This window comes from Epinephelus lanceolatus, chromosome 14, assembly GCF_041903045.1.
Source record: "Epinephelus lanceolatus isolate andai-2023 chromosome 14, ASM4190304v1, whole genome shotgun sequence".
NCBI classification, from domain to species: domain Eukaryota; kingdom Metazoa; phylum Chordata; class Actinopteri; order Perciformes; family Serranidae; genus Epinephelus; species Epinephelus lanceolatus.
This window is the reverse complement of record NC_135747.1, coordinates 27730073-27753005: the sequence shown is the minus strand read 5'-3', so window position 1 is coordinate 27753005 and position 22933 is coordinate 27730073. Positions and strand designations below refer to the sequence as shown.

The 22933-nt window shown below is 38.9% G+C and overlaps 1 protein-coding gene across 1 annotated transcript; it reads left to right on the top strand.

Annotated features, from left to right (window-relative positions):
- Window positions 1-5886: 5886 nt before the first annotated feature.
- ankrd10b (ankyrin repeat domain 10b) lies at window positions 5887-22409 on the top strand. The gene is made up of 6 exons (XM_033618407.2): window positions 5887-6253; window positions 7139-7291; window positions 7964-8055; window positions 18313-18578; window positions 19445-19552; window positions 21742-22409. Exons 1-6 carry the CDS (start codon window positions 6056-6058, stop codon window positions 21972-21974), a joined length of 1050 nt encoding a protein of 349 aa, XP_033474298.1. The 5' UTR covers window positions 5887-6055; the 3' UTR covers window positions 21975-22409.
- Window positions 22410-22933: the final 524 nt, after the last annotated feature.

The following is a 22933-nucleotide window of genomic DNA, read 5'->3' as shown; positions in this document are numbered from 1 at the left end:
ATTAATCACATTGTATGATGAGGGTGTAGGCGATGAACAAAAGACACTGTGCTCTCCTTATTGTACTGCCTGACAGCCTCAAGGGATATTTTTTTGTCAATGCAACAATGCAACCATGCTCTTTATGTTACACTACAGCCTTACGTGACCCACTTCAGGAGTACATTCACCACAAGGATATGTATTCAGTAGTTTAAATGCTTGGCTCCATGGATGGATTATGAAACAATAGGACCCCAGGACACGGATGTAAAAGGTTCCACCACCTGTCCTACATAGGAGCACAGCACAGGTTTGCCTCTTTGTTGTTGTTTTGTGTCTCGTTGTACTGCTTTTGTGTCTCTTTAGGGTCATTTAGTGTCTCTTTGTAGTGCTTTAGTGTCTCCTTTGAGCCATTTTGTGTCTCTGTCTAGTCATTTTCTAGTCCTGAGCTGCTGGGGCAAGCATCAAGGAAATAAAACAAAGCTGTTTAAGACATAAATACTTCAAACAACTTTATACTGATGGCAAACTGCCCGTCTTGGCTCGAAGAGTATTGGCTTCTTTTCATTGTTTAATGCATTTTAGAACAATGTAAATACGGCTGCCACTAGATGTATGTAAATACAGGCCTAAAAATTATGTCTGTGAATTGCACATGAGAATATTAAGTTGATTTTTTTGTTTAAATCAAATTATAGCAACCACAAAAGTCTTCGTTTGGCTTCATGTGGTGTCCACAGTGATGGTTTTCAAGAAAAATGGAGGTTTTCTTCTTTGTATTCCTGTTCTGACATCCAACTACACAACAAGATATTTTTATTCTGGGTATCTCAAACATTTTTCTGCTGCCCGCTGTTTGGACCTAACTGTGACATCCACTCCAAATTGATCTATAAAGAGCATAATAAAACACAGCTAGATCTCTTGCATTGTGAGGGTTGCATTGTGGGTAATGTAGGAGCCATATTTTGACAGGAAAGACATATCCATGAAACAAAAAAAGACAATATATCTGGATTTTGATGCTTAAATAAGCTGCTAGTGAGTCCGACAACGTTATGGGAGTGCAATGCTAAACAGGTGGCGTAGCCTTCTCATTTAAAGAGACACTAAGGGTCAGCTTATGCATGAACAGAACTAGTTGTACGTTGTGTTGTATGACCATGTTAGAAGGAGATATAGTAATGTTTAAATGTCGGGATAAATAGTGTTGCACTTTGAAGTTACAGAAATTGTTGTGCAGAGGATGAAAAAAAAAAAAACCCAACACTGAGAAGTGCAAACAGAAACGGTTGAACACCTTTCAGTGGTCTATTTTTTTAAATTGTGACCAGGTCTCACCAGGTCTCGTTATGAAATGAGAGGTGACTTGTTGCAGAATAAACGACGGTGGGAGTGAGAGCTGGAGAGACGAGTGCTGGGAAGAGTTTGTTGTAATTGGAGTACAGAAAGTGTAGCTTTCTCTTATCTAAAATATTTTCAGTGTCTGGTTACGGAAAATGAATGATTGAAAGGATCCTTTCCATAATGTTTCCAGACAATTCAAGACAAGCAAGCACTTTTAGTAGATGTAAATGAACAGTGCACAATTACCCGTGGGGATTACATTGCAGCCTGTTTCAATGCTGCTGCAGCTCAAGTGGTCTCTCACGACAACGGACCAATTTCAAAAGTTTTTGTCTCCATTAGACACAGAAACACAGAAAACTGGGTTCAGGATCAAAAACCCAAAGTTCACCTTTCAGATAATCATTGGCTATCTAATTTTTTGGTGCCAAAGGAAGACCTGAAGCAGGACTCACGAGGGGTAAGGCCTTCTTTACTAATCCTTAAAAGGAATTTAAGCTGTTATTTTTACATGTTACACACACAAAGGCCCCAGATACACACATGCACAAATAGGGCCTATGCATATGTGATCCATAGAAGGACCTGAACTGGTTCCCAGGGCAAGTCCCTGTGGGTGGACTGAGCTACTGCTGACCCTTAACTACAGGGTTAACTATAGCAAGTCTGGACTTAGCCCCTACTTCCTGCTGTTATACATATATCCCTAAATATTCATCATCCATGGGTATTTGTGTCTCTGTTTTTATAGACTGTAAAATTAATATTCAGTCTAACAAAGCCTGTTATGCATTTTCAACACAATATGAGTGCAAACTTCCTCTGTGTGGCGATAAATGACACGCTCTGTTCTATATTTGGATCATCTGATGATTTATTTCATGCATATTCATTAAAGTGTGTGTGTGTGTTACGCACATGAATTCATATGATTAGGAGTGAGTGTCCAAAACCGTAAATGCTGACCCAGATATCACTTGTTGAGAGAGGTGAAGGAGGTGACTTGGGAAAACTGGGTAATGAAGTACCTCCACAGACCATATTAAATGGCTGGCCGGTGAAGTGGTGCATGACATCAGCACAGTAATATCAGTGTGACGCACTTCACCGAGGTTCATTAACATTCTTTGTTCCAAAGCCGTTCTCATAACAGAAAACAGCTCCAGAGCTCGCCTGGTGCATACCGTGTTAGACTCCAGCACACTGAGACCCCCCAGCAGGATGAGCTGGTTTAGGAAACAGAAAAATAGAAAATGTTTGGTGCTTTAGAGTAAAATAAAAAGAAGATAACCAGGGGCACTGTATCTGCTTTCCTCATACATGTTGCTGACAAATTCAACCCATTAATGATGACGCTGAAACCAGGAAAACACAAACGTCATGGCTTCATATATTACGTCAGAACTAAACCTAAGACTGCTGATATTGATTGGTATTAAACTATAATTGGCTTCTGTGGCTCTGGAGGGAAACTACAACATGCATTTAAGGTGACTACGGTCAATATCTCCCTCTAGTGTACAGAAATAATACTTCACCTTGAGCTGCCAGAACAGTTTCACTGCTGTATATTGACCATTTCTTGTTGTATGCTGCCATCTTGTTGTGAAGAAGAAACACAACACTTAAGTATTAGATTTCCTTAGTGAGACTTTAGGCAACTGTAAATATTCTTTCTCTACTCTTTTCTCTGAGTCTCGCTGTAAGAGGGAATTGATTTGTCAAACTTATTGAAGCCTCATATTAGCTTTGGTTTAACTCAATAAATAAATTGTAAACAGAAATCTGATTTTGTCTCACATCAATATGACTGAAACTGCTTTGAGAGAGGATCTCTTTGGGGCTAGTATGAACCGGAAGAACAATTTAAAGTGGCCAGCAGTGCTTTCCTTGTGGATTTGGGCATGTGGTTATTGTTTTAAGGCACTTGAAAAATACCATAAAACTTCAAATAAAAGCCTAGTCCCAATTAAACACTCATACTCGCCCCGTGTGGCTACACATTTTGGGAGGAGAGCTGCAGTATGCACCTGCTTTAGTTGCACTATTACTCAAACCGATGCACATTACTACTTTTCAACATCATGTGCAATATTATTCTTCAATGTCATGCTCACTCCTGTAGTGCAATATGATTTTTCTCAGTCATGTGCTATACTACGTCTCACTGTTATATCATATTCAATATAACTTTGATTATCAGGAGCAGTCTGTTTTTTTTCCTCCACCATTTTAGTTCACTTTTAGTAACTCTGGTACTCATTGTTTTGCTATTGTCACTTTATTAGGCAGTGATTTTTCCTTCTGCTCCTTGAAAACACTTCTATCTTGTATATTTGAATTTTTTTTTTTTTTAGATATTTAATACTCTATTGTTCTAAAAGTGGGCCCAGTGAGTGACATTGAAATGGGGAATCTACTGGTTGGTACTAGTTGTTACTGGTTGTGAACGTTAAATTGTTGTTACTGTACTTAGTGTTAATGTTGAATCTCTCTCTGGCGCAGGACTTTCCTTCAGGATAAATAAAGTTCTATTGAATTAAACTGAGTTGAACTGAATTGAACTGAATTGAATTGAATAAACACCTGTCTCAATTAGACACCCCTGGTCTGGTTGCCAAGAAGTTAATTCTTATAGAAGTTCTTTGGATTAATAAAGCAGGCTGTTGACTAACCACTTGAGCTAAGGTTAGTTAGCTGCTTCGATCACACATACAAATATAAATGTTCAAACGTTTGTCATTATGGAGATGCTACACATCGTTAGCTCGGTTAGATTCTCCACAATTCAATCATTCAGTTCATTTCACTGAAACCATGAGGACCAAAGAAGACAGTAAATCATTCAGATTCACCGGAAGTCAGAATATAGACCTATATCCATTCCCCAACTACCCTGTAAGTTATTCATATCCCTCGAGTCCGTAAGGGTCCTCAGATCAAAAGAACCAAAAGGGTTTTTCATAAAAATGTATTCAAGTTGTGAGTATTGTTTTAACAGGATAGTGTTGTGTCAGTGTGCTGGGTGCCGAAAAACAAGCATCATAATTCTTTCTTTCTGATGCCCTGTCTCTTGAAGTTAGGTCAAATGAATGATTCATAACTGATAGGTCATTTGAAGCCTCATTTTTATACAAATAATATTCATACTGATTCAAAATAACAATTTGATTGTATATCCTGTGTTTATTGTGCAACAGTGTTGTGTGAAAGGATTTAAGGGCCTGTCCCATCAAGACGATTTAACCAAATAATAGCCCAGGCTACTAATTGCAGTTGTAGGGTATGAACATATCATTTAAGGCTGTGTTTTAGTCGTGCATAGTATCAAACATTTTTTTTTTTTTTACATTTTGGCTTTCTGTTCATTTTGAATAAACACTTAGACAAACAAGTGTACATTTTTTTCTCCTTTAAAATTGAGGAGAATTTTGTCATTAAAATTAATGTCTATGCATTTGTAATAAAACATTGTTGTTAACTGTTTTCACTGTCATAAATTGTGCAGAGACAGGACGTGGGGCTTCACACTACTACTCTATGCTTATAAACAAGTCTGGTTACATGTTCACCTGAGCTCTGAAAATACAGTGAGAAAGGGACTTGGGCACCACCTTTGAAGAAGATGAGTGGGATAAAATCATTGGGGTTACCAAGAAGCTTTCCAGAGATATCAGAATAAGGTTATTAATACAATTCAAAATTTTCCACCAATTCTACTGGTATCCTTGCAGATTATTCAGACTGGGTTTAAAAGACACACCAGAGGTTTAACTTTTGGATCAGAGTCCATGAGTACATCACAGAGGTCCCAGGGGTAGATTCTGAGTTTTGTCCAGGTGTGTACATCCTTGGAAATCCAAAACCCACTGACCACATTGTAAAACCCCAAGCAAACTGGATTCAGACAAGTGTTATGGTTGGTAAACAGATGATTATGAGAAAGTGGAAAGCTGTTGAAGGCCTGTTATTTCAAGAATGGATCTCAGAAATGGGCAAGGTGGCAGCTTTTGAGAGAATATCTTATAGCCTAATAAATGAGGTAGGAAAATATAATAATAAATGGAGAGTGTTTCTAAGAGGGTGGGTGTGGCTGGGCTTTGACAAGATGACTTACATGCCATGGTAATACTGGTATTTTGATTTACCTTCGTATATTATTTCATTACTATGGTTATTAGTTTTTATTTTATCTATTAGTATAAGTCAATCCTTACCTATTTTTTTGTCTGGTGTTGTTCCTTTTGTTTTCTCTGTTGAGGCAGTTGATGTTGTAGAAAATTTAAAACTAATATATAATAAACAGGTCATAAAAATTGTGATTGTGCTTTGGCAACATAAGAAATGGAGTTTTTCTGCCCCCTAGTGGCCATCGAAAAAACATGTCTGCTCTCATGCCTGCTGCACTCTGACTGTCCGAAAGGTGGCGCCCTTGCTCTTGAAACCAGTTCGCCAACAGTGAACCAGCAGAGGGAGAAGAACAAAAGTCAGGAATGTGAAATCCAGTCCGCAGTTTGCAGCCGCCTCGACGTTTCTCAAGTTTCACTCCGACGCGTGCTCTCCTCTTCTCTGCCTGCTTTGTGTTGTCAGGCAGAAAGACACAGCAGCCAGGGTGGCGCGTGTCCTGATACACAGGCACCCCGTCATCGAGCAGAGCTAAACAATAGATAGTCTTTTTTGTTGTCCGTTTCAAAGTAGTTAGGTGTTATTTATAATTTCTGCTACAATGTCGGTGGGTGTGGAGTCTGGATTCTCGAGCGAGGAAGTCTTGAACAGCCGCTTCCCTCTCCACCGGGCGTGCAGGGATGGAGATGTCGGTGCCTTGTGCTCCCTCCTTCAGTGCACCTCAAACCCGGCTGACCTCGCTGTGGAGGACACCTTCTACGGCTGGACGCCCATACACTGGGCCGCTCACTTCGGAAAGGTAGCTCACTAAATGTGTCTTTAACGAATAACGGACGACGTTCCTAAACGAGCGTTTTCGCGTCCTGAATGAGCGCCAACGGTCGACATTCGGCCATTTCCTGATGTTTGCCGTAATGTTAACGTTAGCCGTTGGGACCAAAAAGCAGCCATCGTTAACTGGAGGCAGACAATGGACCATTAACGTTTAATTGATAGTGTTCGCTAGCAAACGGATTTTTTTGTCGACGTTAACGTTACGCATATCTAATAACGTTAAAAATTTTAAGCAAAGTTAGGCTTTGTCGTAAGGAAGGTTTTGCGAGTAAGAATTTGACGTCGAGCGGGAACAATTTTAACATTAACTTAATGGCCGTTACATGAGACGCTGACGAGAAATTAACGTTAACAGTAGTTAGCTTTAGCTAGCTTAACGTAGTTAGCGTAACGTTAATGTTAAACGTTATTAGCAAACATTAAACGTTTGATGTAGAGTACAAAACTGTACCAATTGTCACTAATGTATCTTTTTTTCTTCTTGAATTTTTTTCTAAAGCTTCACATTGAAAAGTTGTTGTACCTAGCAAGTCAGCTATTAACTTTAATGACTCATTTCCAAAACAATCACACATGCTTGTAAGTTTTCCATTAACTACACATAGGGAAGGGCAGGCCCACAGTTTGCACATATATTGGATGCATGCCCACAGTATGAGCAGTAAGGACTCAAAGACTGAGCCAGGTCACATAATAGTTATGCATTTTTTCCTTTTCACCAGCTACTGTAGATGTTACACTTGTCTATACCTGCCCTGTGTCTTCCTGGGAAGTAATGAATGAATAAGTCACTGCACATGCCTTCAGAAATATGTCTGACTTTCCATGCATTGCCTTTGTGTCTTCGCAGTTGGAGTGCGTGATGCGTCTGGTTCAGGTGGGCTGTGGTGTGAATGCCATGACCTCCAGGTTTGCACAGACGCCCACCCATATTGCTGCATTTGGGGGCCACCCTGAGTGCTTGTTATGGCTACTCCAAGCTGGTGCAGATATTAACAGACAGGTATGACATCAGATGCACACACTCAGCACATGCAGAGGAATTAAATAGTTTGGCTCAACCTAGTCAAGTCAGTTTACATGAATTTTCCTTGACTCATGCACTGGGGCTATATTTTATGCTTGGCTGCATTGCTGAGAGAAATCAGATTAGTAGGTCACGATTACATAATGGCTGTCGTCATCATGAAACACATTTCTATCAGTTGGCTTTGAATTTGCTTAGCATATGCTGAAATAAATACTTTGGGAAACTAAGATTGTGACCTTCCCACTCTTGGATTCTTGATATTTCGACATTGCCGGTGTTGGACAGCGCGATAGCTCAGTATTTGAGCTCGGCCCACATTGCATTGTGGTTAGATAGAGCCTTCTGGTGTTTTTTTACTCTCTCCCTTCCATCTGCACTCCTACTAATGTGTAACTGTAAATGTGTGTGGGCGGCGGTGAAGTCTGGTTGAAAAGTTCAGGCTCTGCCCTGCAGAGTTACACCCTGTTGTCATCTGTTTTTTAACCTTGGTAATGGAGAAAGGCGGCAGTTAGGGAAGGGTATGTTTGATAAAAAAAATACTCATAGATATATTTAGCATCTAAAAGTATTTTGGCCCCTGCTGCTCTTGTTCACAGTACAGTCATGTTTTTCTGTGTGTAAATGCAGTCTTTTGTCGTCACTCAGGACTATGTGGGTGAGTCGCCCATCCACAAGGCTGCTCGTGCGGGCAGTCTGGAGTGTATCAACGCTCTCTTGATTCAGGGAGCGAAAGCTGAGTAAGTCCTGTGATCAGATCTGTGTCTTCATTTCTTTTCCTCTGTACTATCCAACATCTCAGTTACACCTTTGCAAGGGATCGCCACCAAACTCAAGTCGGAGCATGGAATTTAAGTGATAGCTTTAAACGCGGTTTCTAGTGTTGCAAATAAGAGAATCGGAGGATCTGCAAATTAATTTAACAGATCTAAACACGAGATCAAACAACTTGGAACGCTACATTTTTCTTACACATACCCAGCCAGAGGGAAGCTGCTGTATTAAATGCTAACTTTACACTAAATCGCTTTAGGCTGTATAGTGTGTATAACTGTAAGCAGTGCCGCTGGACACATTTTTAAGATTTTAGCATAACTTTCAAGAGAAGCGCAGAAGTAGTCTTGTAAAGATCCTACAAGAAACCACCATGATTCCTTGAAAACTTGGTATTAATCCGGATGGGCGTGATTTAGCAGGATCTAGCCGTGCATGCTCCGATGAACTCTGTGACCGTCTCAGCCCGCGCTCTGAGTGCATGTTCATGCATACAATATGAGATTAGGTTATCTGATGCGTGTCAAATATGACGGCATGCAGAATATACTATCCATGTTTTCCCTATGATTAGTATATTTGGTCCCACACAAGGAAGAGTCTGCCCTGTAAGCCTGTTTGGGCCAGACCTCTAAATCTAAATGTTAATATGTTTTAGCACTATTTAGCTGTACATTCATTCATTCATCTTCTAACCGCTTCATCCTCTTGAGGGTCGCGGGGGGGGGCTGGAGCCTATCCCAGCTGACATTGGGCGAGAGGCAGGGTACACCCTGGACAGGTCGCCAGACTATCGCAGGGCTGACACATAGAGACAAACAACCATTCACGCTCACATTCACACCTACAGACAATTTAGAGTTATCAATTAACCTATTCCCCAATCTGCATGTCTTTGGACTGTGTGAGGAACCCGGAGTGCCCAAACCGGCAACCCTCTTGCTGTGAGGCGAGAGTGCTAACCACCACACCACCGTGCCGCCTATTTAGCTGTACATGTTTTCCAGAATAACATGATGATTGAGCAGTCGGGTAAAAGTCATATGGAAACGTGCAGGGAAGTCTAGTCGCCGTTACAGCCGTACAGTTTATTCAATTGCAGAAAATTTTAACTTGAGAGTACCCTTTCAGTCACCTTGAGACTTTCTTGTTACAGAATGCTTAAGTTAAAAAACAAAATGATTCTGTAACCACTTCAGCTTAAAACAGTTTAATTGTGTGCTGCATTATATAACAGAATATTAATAGAATTGGTGGTGCTCCCTTGAAAATGTGACACATTTTGTTAATCCTTGAAATTGTTGTTTATCATTGCAACAATTCACAGTAAGTTGCCCTCTGTGTAATAATATTGACAGAGACTTATTGGGGGGTCAAGGGGAATGATTTATAAGTACCTTTTACATTCAGCAGACACATTCAAATTAAACATGATTTAAGGACAAGCTGCATTTAAACAAAAGTAAACATTTAACAGAGTATGGTGTCTTCAGTATTAACTAACAGCTTTGTAAATGGAGCACAATTATTACACTTGAAAGAGGACAACTTAATGTAAAGGTTGATAAACTGTTTTTAGTCTAGTAGGCCATATTGCATGATCTTTGTTAAATCTAGAGTGTGGTTTTCTTTGTTAACATTTGTTTTGGTTAGTGTCTTACATATACAGCTTTGGATGACCAAATGCACATTGCCACTTTTTCCACTTCCCTTTTATTGTGTTAAAAGGCTATAATTTTGTTGCATAAAATGAAAACGCATCACTCATATAAAATTGGTTTGCATACTTAACATTTTTAAGGAGAAAGCACAAGAACTAAAGGATCACATTTCCTAATTTTAATTAAACTATTTTGCCTGCTGCCATTATACTTTAGATATCAGAACCTTATTTGATTAAAATTATACAAAAAATGTTCTTAGTATTGACAAGAAAATAAAGAATGAAATGGATTACAAGATAATGATTTTACATAATGAATGCACCCAGCCAAGACCACCCTGTTTCCTAGTAGTATTTTAGGAAGTGGATAATCCACCTTAGTTGTAGTGTTTAGCCACACCTTTTCAGTTGGCAGCTCCTTTTATGCTTTCCATTTATAGAATACATTCTGTTACTGTTGCTGCACCTGAAGCGTGAACAAAGGCAGAAGAGACATAACTCATCTTTCTTGTTCCTTTTGTTTAGATCGTGTAAGACCTGTAGGGAGACAAAACAGTTACCAATGACAGTGTTACTCTTTGTGTTACCTTTCATGTCTTGGCAGATCATAGTTATTATTTCCCCAAGGTCACGCACGTCAGTCGACTCAATGAACCAAGCGTATGATTCACCTACTGCCATATTTTACACAAGTATGCAAACTTAGCATTTTGAACTGCTTGTTTACTCACACTCTTATCACAGTTTCATAAGTCAGTCATGTTTTGTTTGGCTAGAGTAAGAGTATACTATTCAAGAAAGCTGACATTTAGCATTGCAGCATATTTTGATAAAAAAAAAAAAATTAATATTGAGATAAGCAATTTGCAGATTTTGCTTCCTCAACTAAACTATTGTTTTACTTTCATTTTTTGCAACAAGCTGTATGCCTTTTTTCTGATACGATTGACGTCCAAAGGCCCAAAACAACCAGGGGGTTTATGAATGCAGTTTGTGTGTAGCTTTTGTATGTTTTTATCCTGAGAGAAAAATTTCATTATTTGGTCTCATAAATTAGAGCTCAGCAAATGGTGTCCGTGGAAGAAGTTATTAGAAGTACCATAGTGAAATGCTTGCTCTATTTGTTAGGTACGTGTTGGAATGAGAAGAGAAGTCTGATACAAGCTGAGCAGACGCATGGCCTCCAGTTACCTCTGGGCCTGATAAGGAATGCAAACAATGCCAACACACTTTTTGCTAACAAACTTTTTTTAAGGGTTATTGAAACACACATTTCTAATTTATTGGACTACATGGCCCTAGTTACAGAAAACACAAACAAGGAATTTAAGAACTGGAATAAATATAATTTTATGAAGGTAACAGTAGTTGATTCTGACAGCTGAGACACATTGACTTTGGTTAGTCAGACTAAACCACGGTGACATACTCTATACTCTTAGTAAAACCTACATTTCTTATGAAACCCCTGGTTGTTTTGGCCACAAATTAAAACCAGAGCATCCATTCAGACATGTTTAATAAATGCTTTATTTCTTGTTGATGTCCTGTGATGTGCATTTGGTTACCAGCTGATGAGTAATATTTATGATGAAATGATATGTGATTTCCCCCTTCCCCCTGCAGATGACAGATAATGCATTTAGTTCAGTTTATTATCAAGTTATTTTTTTTTAACTTATGACCCAGAAATGTATAGAGGCACAACTGGGAGGGAAACTAAGAGGCACACTAGGTGGGAATGAGGCTCATGACAAAATAACTGTAGACTAACTTCGAAGTTAAGTTGCTGTCAAATATCTAACTGTTAAGCAATAACGTTGAAATGTCATACTTACAGTTTCTTATTAATAATATAAAATGAAGGGAACTTAAACAAAAAAGATCACCTTGAAAAACATTTTTGATATGGAGAAATTGTTATTTTAAATTAAATTTAACCAAAATACTTAAGAAGATATCCAGTAAATCATCATAGTATTTGGATTATTAGTGCTTGATTGCTTGTGTGTCCTGTGGCACAGTAAATGTAAACACTCTGGAATATAATTTTATGAAGATTTTGTGTACAAATTGCCATATTTACATGGTCAAACATAATAATAAATGCAGGTTAAATTAATATCCTACAAATGCAAGTCAGATGCAGAATATTCAGGAGATAATAAAGTGTAAACTGCATTGTAAAATGACCTTTTTAACTTTAACCCATTTTTGAATTGTAATATTAATATAGTAATATTTTACCAAATCAACAATATACATTCCAAATTGCAGTTGCATCAGTATTTTCCAATAAATAATCCACAGAACTTGAACGAACTGAGCTCAACAAATATTTCCTTTCATCCAGCTTCAGATCTCGGTCAAATTTTATGAAAGTCCCTTTTCATGACAACATAAATCTTTTTAGTGGATACCTACAGGATTCTTCCCTCTTAATATCTCTTGTCATTTTGGCGGCCATACGTGTGTGGTGGTTTCTTTCATCTCTGAAGACGGCTTTTAACTCCACATTGTCAGACATCTTAGAAGTGCGTCTGCGCCACCCTCCGCAACAAAATTGACAGTCTACAGCGAAACACAATGAAACAGTTCAAGGGCGTCTTTGTTGTCCAGGTTTAAGTCTTCCCATTTTTAGTTCTTTATCTGTCAAGTCAAGTTTAAGATTTTATTCTTAATTGAAACTTGCAAAGCCATCCATAATCAGCATTAGTCGTCATGAATTCAAATAAAAAAAAAAAAATACTTAGTACAAAAGGCCTTTGGCAGTGATGTCCCTTTATTTAGTGCTTCATACAAACAGGATTTGCTGCATCCCATTAATGATGTGGACACTGAACTTTGTCAGTAATCCTTGCTGTTATCAGTCCTCTTGTTGAGTTCCTTCTGTGAAGATCCTCGACTAAAAGGCCTTCATCTTCTGATCCATCGCTTTGCATCACCTCATCTTCTGCTGTTCTTGAATACAGCTCAAAGACTTTGATTGGTTGGATGGTACCTTCATTGAGAGAAATAATCAGTGGTCTCTTCTCATAAACTGTATTTCTAAAATACATATATTATACAAGACTTTGCAGCTTCGACATTTCCTTCTCTCCTTGCACTGGAGCTATTAGCCCTTTGCTTGTTGAGGAGGAACAGAGGAGGAGGTAAATGGCAAGGAGAAACCGCACTAAATGGATCCATCTCTGATTCATTAGTGGAACTGCAATTCTTAGAGAGCTCTCTCACCATCTGCCCCCACCGCTGATTCAACACACTGAGTAGGCCGAATTGCTACTGTAAAGGGCTGACTGTGGTTCCAAACACCATAAAAATTACAGGCCACAGATGATCAGTAATGGCCCAACAGCACCTGATGGCTGATTGTGGGTTTGATCAGAGGCCTGATGCCTCCCAATATAAAATACTTGGATGCATTTACTGTCCAAAATATGAACTAAAGCTTTCAGCCTCAGAAAATACCTGTAGTATCATGTTTGGAGACATTTTTATATTGCCTGTGTTCTAGCCCCCTGTGTCCCAAGCGCTGATAACCCAGTTTTATATATGCACAGGATTTTTTTCCTTGCACATGCCTGCACTAGAGAGCCCTGTTTCCTGATGAACGAATAAATGTCCTTGAATGACAGAAGAGGAAAGTACGCTCATTCTTGTGTGATACTTATCTTTGTGCCACTGCAAAGTGAGAAGAACTTTCCAGTCGAACAAGTACTACATCTGAATGGTTTCAGTTTGGTGAGAGTGGACCAGTCTTGTTATCTTTAGGCCAATCCATAGTTTTCGTGTCCGCTTGTCCACAAGGGTCCACTCTGGTCCGTGTGACATAAATGTTTTTCACCACCTATGTCTGCCAGGGTCTGCACGGACCCTTGTGCGGATGTCTGCCTGCAGCCTGTGCACTGGGCACCAATATAATCTCTTGTTCCGCAGTCCAATGTAAAACACTGCAGCCAGGCCAGCTGCGTTAGTTTTAATGTGGATATTAGACATCGACCCTGGACCCAGTGGCATCCTCTGTTTGTTGCCAGCATGAGGCCGTACTCTCCCCTCTCAGCCCTCCCAGTTACTGCTGGAGGCTGTCGCGGACTCACGATTCTGCCACTAATGGAACTGTGTCAGCCGTATGCACACATTTTAATGAGGAAAATATGTCCAAGCCTTGACCCAGCCTTCAAGAAAATTCTTGTCTCATTGTCACACTTCCTTTTATCGTCTTTCCATTTAAACCTAATCAGACAAAATTCTTAATGGTTCTGGTGTCTACGCTAAATGTTACAACATAAGACCCTACAGGCTTTAAATTAAGGAAGCTTTTCCTTGTTGAAACATGAAAAATATAATCTAAAATCCTGTCAACTTTATGGGACAAAATGTAGCTTAACCTGACCGTGACCAGCAATATTTAATAAAGATTATAAAAATTGGTCTTAGTGCGCTGATGATCTAAATATCATGTCCATAGAACCCACCCAAATGTGATCAAACATTAAAGAAATAAAAATAATCCTCTAATCTCTAACAAATGCCATCATTAAAGAGGGTTTTTATTTGTCATGAGCCTCAAAGTGTTCAGGTGGTCCATTAGCGAGCTAGCAGCAGGTAGGAAATGTGTTTAGAGGCTGTCGGTGATGAGAGTAGCGCAGAGACAGAGGCTTAGAGCAGCTGAGTGAGATGGGTTAGATTTGCATACAATCATGTAATGAACTGTGTAATGCTAACAATCATCCTGTTGCAATGGTTATTCACTGTCATTTCACTGTACCAAATATTTTACTTCATACACAGAAATGTTTTATTTTGTATGTCACAGTATTAACCCTATACAATATCATAGTCTGTTTTGACATCTAATCTTGTCACCTTTTCCTTTATGAAAGTGACAATAAGTTACAAAAAAAAAGTTTTCTATACTGAAACAGAACCGTACGTCTTAATGTTTTGCAGCCATTGAATTGGAAATGACTTGGTTTTTTCAAGTAATCCTAGAAAGGGGGAGAATAGACACTGCTGAGTCTGCCCCGTTCCCTGGGATAGCCGCACTGTTGTGGCATTGAGTGTTCTCACTATCGCTTCCTATCTACACACTGGCAAACTGTTGAGGTATTTCTTGCGGTGATTGGTTTTAATGCTAGGTTTTTTATGAATCAAAACTAAAGTTTTAGACCTGCATGCTTTGCTTATTATCCATGATTGTTCCTGTATCTAGTCTTTTTTTGTTTTTTATTTTATGATTTTGTTTTTGATTTTGTGAACTAACCATAGGAGCCCTTTATATGGACAGGTTTAATCACGTGAGTCCCATGTCAACATGTAGCATGATAATAGGCTGCCTCTGGAAGGTTAGACGATAGTTAGAGAAGATACATATTGTGTGCTTAGGACGGAAAAGCAAAGCATACCAGGCATTTACAAAAAATTAACGCTTCCTTTTTTAAATTGCTGTACCAAACCTGGGTTAATTAGTGTACTCTGTTATCCATGCTTTGGATCAGTGCTTATTGTAGATGTGAGGTCTCACTAAAGGAATACAGTTTTTTTAGGATATTGTGAAGGGATTAGCTTTGCAATTATGAAGGGAGGGTCATCGAAGTAGAGTTAGCAGATATTTGCAACAGTGAGTTCAAGTTGGGGCGCCCTGGTACCTCACCTAGTAGAGTGTGTGCACCATGTACTAAAGGCTGAGCCCTTAATAGCGGCCCAGCTTTGCTTCCAACCCTCGTCCCTTCGCTGCACATTGTCCCTGACCCCTCTCTATCCCTCTTTCCTAATAAATAAAAGCCATCCCCAGCCTAAGAAAAAGCTTATAAAAAATCCTCTCTATTATTATAGTTTTCATCTGAGTTCAGCAGAATTTGTTTTCTCAAAAGACAGTGTCCTATTTCAGATCATCTTTTTATGTATCTAAAACCTGCATAAATATATTTGTATTAACATCTGTTGTCGTAATGCTGCAGCACTTTAACCCTCCTTGCACTTCTTTTCGGTCTAACCTTAAAGCAAGGCTGGGATGAACAAAAAAATGTGGGAGTTTCTATGACTGCTTTCTCAGTAGAAGTGAGATCATATATTCCCTAAAATGAGGTTTGGCTTTTAACAGCCACCCTCAGTATGAATTTTTTTAGACTTGGGAAAAACTGAGAGGAAGCCAGAGTAAAAGAGAGGGTAAGGTTTGGTGGGATTTGGTCTGAGGGCAGCACACTTGTGGCTGCAGAGGCTGCAGACTTTAACCACAGGACTTCCTCTGAACAACAAATATGACAAGTACTCTGTGTAGAATTTAACATGAAAAAGAAAATAAATGTAGTTTACAGTAAAAGTTAATTGCTTAGAGGATGACATGATACCTTAAAATTTACTTTGCGTACAGTAATGTTTTTATTCACTGGTGCTTCTTTTGTCCATTCTGATTTGCTTAGTGGACTTGTTCTGTTCAAAGAGAAATTTTATTCTATAGAGTACTGCATCATTTAATTTACTTTAAATAGATAGTTTCATAGCAGTTTTGAACACTTTGATAGTTTGACATTTAGATTTCTATTCCTTAGAGTGAGACCAATCCATCTACCGTACTATTATAAGTTTTTGTGGTATAAATTTATTCTGTTGGACTAATCCTTTGGAAGCGTTAATTTTGAAGGGGACGGGTAATGTGCAACAAGTTATTGTGTGATTTTAATTTTTTTTGTTTTTCAATGTTTATCTTTATAAAATGTTTTTCATGTGCACTAGCTCTTGAAATGTTTCTTTTTTGCACAACTGTTTAGATAAAAATGCAGAGTAAGAACAATTTCTAAACACAAAAAAAATGAATGACCAAACAGCAACAGGGTGCTTTAAATTCATTCATTCACTGTGTGGAAGTCAAAGTCATTTGCTTGTAAATTAACAGCGAATTGTTAAATAATTTAGTGTTTAATCAGGCCGTTCCTAAAGCAGCCACATAATATACAATGTAAATCACTAAAAATGAATGTTACCTATTCTCTAGTGCATCAATATCAGTGTAAAATACCCTGTGGATGGTAAAGTTTTCATTGTTTCTGTCACATTTTTAATCGTAAATATAAGCTTGGACGTGGGCCATAGTCCCACTTCTTTGACAAAGACATGTTTGTTTGCTTAGAGAACTCATTTCGCAGTTTGATGACATTTAGACACAGAACAAGTGCAGTATTGTTGTGTAATTGGCCAATGGAGAACGGAGAAATTCTCATCATTAAGCTAAAAGGTCTCCATTGGTTAGAGGAGGACTGGCAGACGTTTGTTCCTGCTCAAATATTTTATATCAGCAGGAGGAAATTTAATGTGTAATGTCTGGCATTTTATTCACTAAATAACTGCAGCAGCAACATACTAATATACATACAGATCTGATCCTTGATTTAAGTATTATTATTTAATCATTTTAAGAAGACCAGTTATCTGTCATGGTTTTATTTTCCAGTGACATTGCTTCCATACTCAAATGCCATGTGCAAGTCTAAAACATTTAAAACATGTGACACGCCACTGTTTGCTCATTCATTTTTGATCTCAGAAAATCGCCTTATTCCTGCTGCACCTGGATATGATAAACACAACTGTACGTAGTGCAAAGACTCTAATTGGAGGTTTTACAAACACATCTTAGAGTAGTACAGCTGTTGCTCTTTTCATTCTTATGTTCATCTTTCTTGAAACACGATGAAGATGAGGTCTTTACAGCTCCACCTTCCCAAGAGAGGACGTCTGGATTTGTGAGCAGTTTATCTTTGTCTCATTCTTCCTCTTAGCTGCTGATTCTGTGGAGTTTCTTCTAAAATACAACTTGAATCCTGACTTTCTTTGGATGATCAACTTGTTCTTGTCTCAGAAGAATTCTACAACCTTGCTTTGCTTCGCCATTGCTTCACTTTTGTCTTCAGGAGTGCAGCTTATTCTCCACTTTGCACACACACTCTTTACATACAGTACGCATGCATGCTGACATGCGCACCCTGTCAGGGTTTTTTTGGGACATGGCTACACCATTGGCTGGAATTTGGATGTGGCTTTGCAGTAATCCTTGAGCAGTATCACCGATGGAAATGTGAGATGACGGCGGCCTTTAACCCTTTGCCAAATCCTCCTTGATGCCGCATTCCTCCTGCAGATGGGCCGAAGCTCTTTACATCACCTTGAGAAGTTCTTCATTGGATTCAGCAGATCATTTGAGGTTCCCATCAAAATAAACTTGTACATACCTACAGTTGTCTTCATCGTGTCCTTCTGCAGCAGATGTGTTTCCCTAATTTGGAAACTGAGTCAAGATTTAAGTTCTATGGAAGATGCAAATGATCCTAAAGGATCAGTCGTCATCTCACATGAGGATGACGAAGAGGATGTGAGAGGGTAGAGCAGCACAGGATATTTCTATACATCTGTGTGTCTGTCTGTGCGAATATTTGCATAATGAGTCTGTATGTGTGTGTGCCTGTGTGTGCGCGCTTGGGCGTGTCTTATTCTGTTTGTTTTTTATTTGTGTAAATCAAGCGTACATTGAGTGTCTCTAACACTCCTCTTTCTCATTGTGCAGTATGAGGAATGCCAGTGGGCTGACTGCTGCTGACCTGGCCCACGCTCAGGGATTCCAGGAGTGCGCTGAGATTCTCTCCAATGCCCAGAACTTCCAACAAAACATGGCTCAGTCCCATAACGGAGCTTTTCTGAATGGCATGACCCAGAATGGGGGCCTCGCTCGCCCCACTATCCAGGGACGCAGCTTCTTGAATGGCGTGCCCAACAGAAAGAGGTCATTCGATGGCATGGAGGCAAACCCAGTGAAGAAGGCTCGGCCTAACGGTAGGTCACTCAGCTCATTAAATGTGTTTTAGTTAGTTTTAAATTTACATTTTTCCAGGTTTCTTTGAAAGGAAAAACAGCATCAGTCTATTCCAGCTGGAACATCTATTATTAGCTTAGACTGCTGCATATGCAGACAGGCTGGACAGAATTACCAAACATGGCGGCTTAAGACAAATACACAGCATTTTGAGGCATATACAGGACTTATTTATGTGGGATCTGTGTGTATATCTCTTCATATAACAAGGGTAGACTGACTACATGTACCACTAATTTGTTACATCGTAAAGAATATCATTATCGCAAAAATACCCTGAAATATCATGAGATTAATCAAGACTAATCAAAACATCTGTTTACAAACTCTCACACAACTGGTGCAGTATAATCCAAGTCTCAGAGTCTGAAAAGTAAAACTTATCTGTGCTCTCATCAAAGCCAGACTTCAATACTAAGATAATTTAGCAAAAATGGATGTATTTTGGGAAGTACAGATCATACACCTGAATAAATGAGACCAGAGTAACAGGTAACATGATTAATAGATTTATAAATGGTCATTTTATGGGTGACATATCCCTTTTTAAGAAAGGGATTTTTGGAAATGTGGAGCGTTGACTGTCAAAAGTTAACATTATGTTACAAATATTTCAGCAGGGGAGATTTTTATTTTTTAATGTGAAATGTGGAAATATAGATGCAGAAAAAATCAAGTTTGGTGTTGAATTTCTAATTTCATAGTCTTCAGATAGATGCAGAAAAAGTAAAAAGATTAATCTGAGGCCTTACATCATGAACTTAATATTAAATTCTTCTCAAATATCAATCCTCGCTTTATATCTGCATGCATCTCACTCTCATAGGTCTGGGCATGCCACCAGAATTGCTGAATGGGAATGGGCCACTGGGTGGCGCTGGAGAGGCCCAGATGGAAAGCATGACCATGGAGTTGGCAGCGACTGTAACCTCAGGTGGGCCAGGACCCTTTGCATTTGGGCTGAATGGGTTTGCACCACCACAAGGGCCAGGGCCCATGGATCAGTGTGAGGACCAGGGGGCACAGCACAGGTCGAGCCCTGCGACTAAAGAGCTGGAGGTCATCACTGTGGCATCAATGCAGACACCTTGTCGCTGCACCAACTCTTATGCCTACCTGTAGAGGGCTTGTGTGTGTAGGCACATGTTAATGTTCCCTTTTGTGCAGTATATCTTTTTGGTATGGTCTGGCTGTTTTGTTTGCATAACACATGCATAAAGGAATACATTTGTGTTGATCTGGTGGTAAGCTACGTTTGAAAGATGTATAGCAGTTTGTGTGCCGTATTTTCTACTTTTCCATGTACCTAATTATACTCGGATGGATAAAAGCATAGAGTTCTCTGTTATACAGTTATTATTTAATGCATCCGTCCAGTTATACAGACAATTGTTGTGTAATTCTTTATTCTTTAGGGTTATAAAAATTAGGATGAGTTTTGTTTTGCACAATTATACAGCAACATCCCAGATAATGCAAACTTATTAGCATACCCCCAACACAGTGGGTTCATCAGTATCAACTTAGGTCACATTGGTTCACTGGAAAAAAGGAAGAAGTGTGTCAAATCGGTTATTATAGCTTGTCAAATTATGCATTGTTGCATAACTGGAAAAAGTTCCATACAGTACATGAAAAGTAATATCTAAATGGTGATTGGGTGGTTTTCTTTAATATGCCCCCCCCCCAATGATTTTTTTTAAATTTAATTGAGTATACTTTCATATTAAGTATTGCTCGATTGATGATGACATTTATATAAAAATAATGAGTGCCTAAGCACTCTTTAATAAACAGAGGAAACGTCTCCTGATGCTGACTGCTACCACACATTAGCTAAAAGCTGTTTTGTATTCAGGATATTACTGTATGCCAAAGCATATCCCAACAAGAATGTAGCTCATAAAGTATAAACGATTCACTGTGCAGCTTATTTTGTAGTTTGTAGATGTCCTATACTAAGACATAGTGGGCCATGGGCTTGGAGTTTGGTTATTCCTCTTTTCCTTTCTGTTCCTTTGGGCTGCGTGCTTGTTTGATTCTAAAGTATGGTGAATGTTCACTGTTAGTTTTTTAGGCAACTAGCAGGGCTTGCACATGTGTATGTTCTATGATAATCCCCCGTCTGAAGTTGATAATTGGCCGTTTTACAATCAGTAGTTATGAATAAACAGTACCGCTCAAGAAAGTTTGCATGGATTCACAAAAAGCCTTATTTCTTGAGCTGTATTGAATCGTTGAATAACTTTATGTACATTATTTTCAATTTTTTATAGATACTGAGAAGGGAAATTCTTCCTGTTTTTTTTTTTTTTTTTTGTAGTACTATTTCATGTTACAGGTGGTTTCTGTTTAATGTTTAAGTGTACAGACATTCAGTTTGGAACATCCAATGCTTAGTACTGAGCAGGTTTAGCTTTGTACTTGATTGTGTGAAATCATTAAATGTTGATTCATTTTATAAATGTGACTGTGGTGGACTTTTGTTTTCTTGATGTATTCCCATGCATCTGTCAAGTCCTGTGCCATTGGCATTTCTGCAGGCCTGCGATCTGTGAAAAAAGTGGAATTATTTTCAGGTTAATGCAAAGTAAGGCATTTAAACATGAAACTAATTTCACCAGACTGAACTGTTGTAATTTAAATGACATCTGCCGGTTATGTTGGATGTTGGATTATGGCATACCAACATGTCTGGAAGATTTAAGGTTTCCTTGGCTTGACGCAGTAGCTTAAGTACCACTGTGCAGGCAGAACTAGGTCACTGTGTCATACAGCAGTAACTGTATGTCAGATCAACTCCAGATCAGGATGTGACCTATATAAAACAGCAGGTCAAAACGTGGGTTTGCATAAGGCTCTGGAATGTACTTTGCAATTACTGATCAACTTTTTTTGAGGGTTGTCCAAAAAAAATCCCAGTGTGTTGAAATACAGTCACATAACCACTTTGTAACTTCTCTAGTTGGCTGCTCACACAAGGTCCCTTTTAATAGTTGTGCAAAACAAAATCAATCCAGTGTTTTTTGTTCCCCCTGCCTCTCATGGTATTTACAGAAGCAGGAATATAGTCACTAATTCTATATGAATATATGCCCTTTTGACCATTTGTCTCGTTTTCAGCGGCAGGTGAGAAACACTGTGAGGCTTTTTCCTCAAATGGTCACAATCAACCACAGCTTCCATTTGGGTGTGACCCCGTCGCAGATGTCCTCCACGGCCAACTCACCCACAGTGACTCATCTGACAACAACAGCACTGCAGGCAGCCAGGTGGAGCACCAGAAGTCTGTGAAAGCAGAGCAGTTGTACGATCATGCCTTCTTCACCACCATGCTTCTTTACCATGGATCTTAAAGTATGAAAGATCGAGTTTGATGGGCCGTCCTTTTTGCCTGAATGTCATATAAGCCTAAACAAGCATTCATTTGCCTTAAAGCCATTGAGTGGTCCTGTTATTCATTGATTTTTGTTATTTCTTTTTAATTTGGAAAGGGCAGGCCCAGTTTGTGGATGGACTTAAATGCTTATCTAACTGATTGTTGGTTAAAACGTGGATTTTTTTTTTGTTGTGTTAAAGAGAAAGTGTTTGTTTAGCCTATTATTAAAGTTTGATTAAGCTGTAAATACCCTTGTTCTGATATACAGTACACTAAACTAGGCATTTGTATTGAACCACTGCCAGTACTTTGTTTCTGTCTCAACTAGAAGTGGGGTGATCCCTTTTTCTTGATGTTAATAAAAACAATGCAAGTTACTCATTAATTAAAAAAAAGTTTTGTTAAAGTTAAAGTTTGATTCAGTCTGTTTTTAAACCTCTTTACAGTGCAACTTGTGAAATAAATCCTCATCCTGGCAAAGATGCCATGTTAGCCAATAATAAATGATCTGCTTAGTTAATTGTGGTAGTTTAGATATCTTTAAACCTTGACACTTTGTCAAATATTTCTTTTATTGGGGCCCAGTTGGTCCAGTTTTTGTCGGTCTAAATATAAATTTATAACCCAACTATATCTATCAAAGTGTTGGTTTTATCTATAAAGCTGCTCAAAATGAAGCAGACGGGTCTACCCCAGTCTACATTATATACTTATATATTTATATACTCATAAATTCTATGGTCTGGTCTCATGCACAGGCACGACTTCAGTGGTGTGCCTTGCCAACAGTCACCTGTCAGTGGGGGCGACCTTCGTCATAGTTGCGCTGCACAAACATCACGTCACTGTGACCACGCCCCGTGACAAACGACGCCCTCGATGAAAATGGGGGAGTGAAATAATTACTTTTAAATGAAACAACGAAATAGATAAATG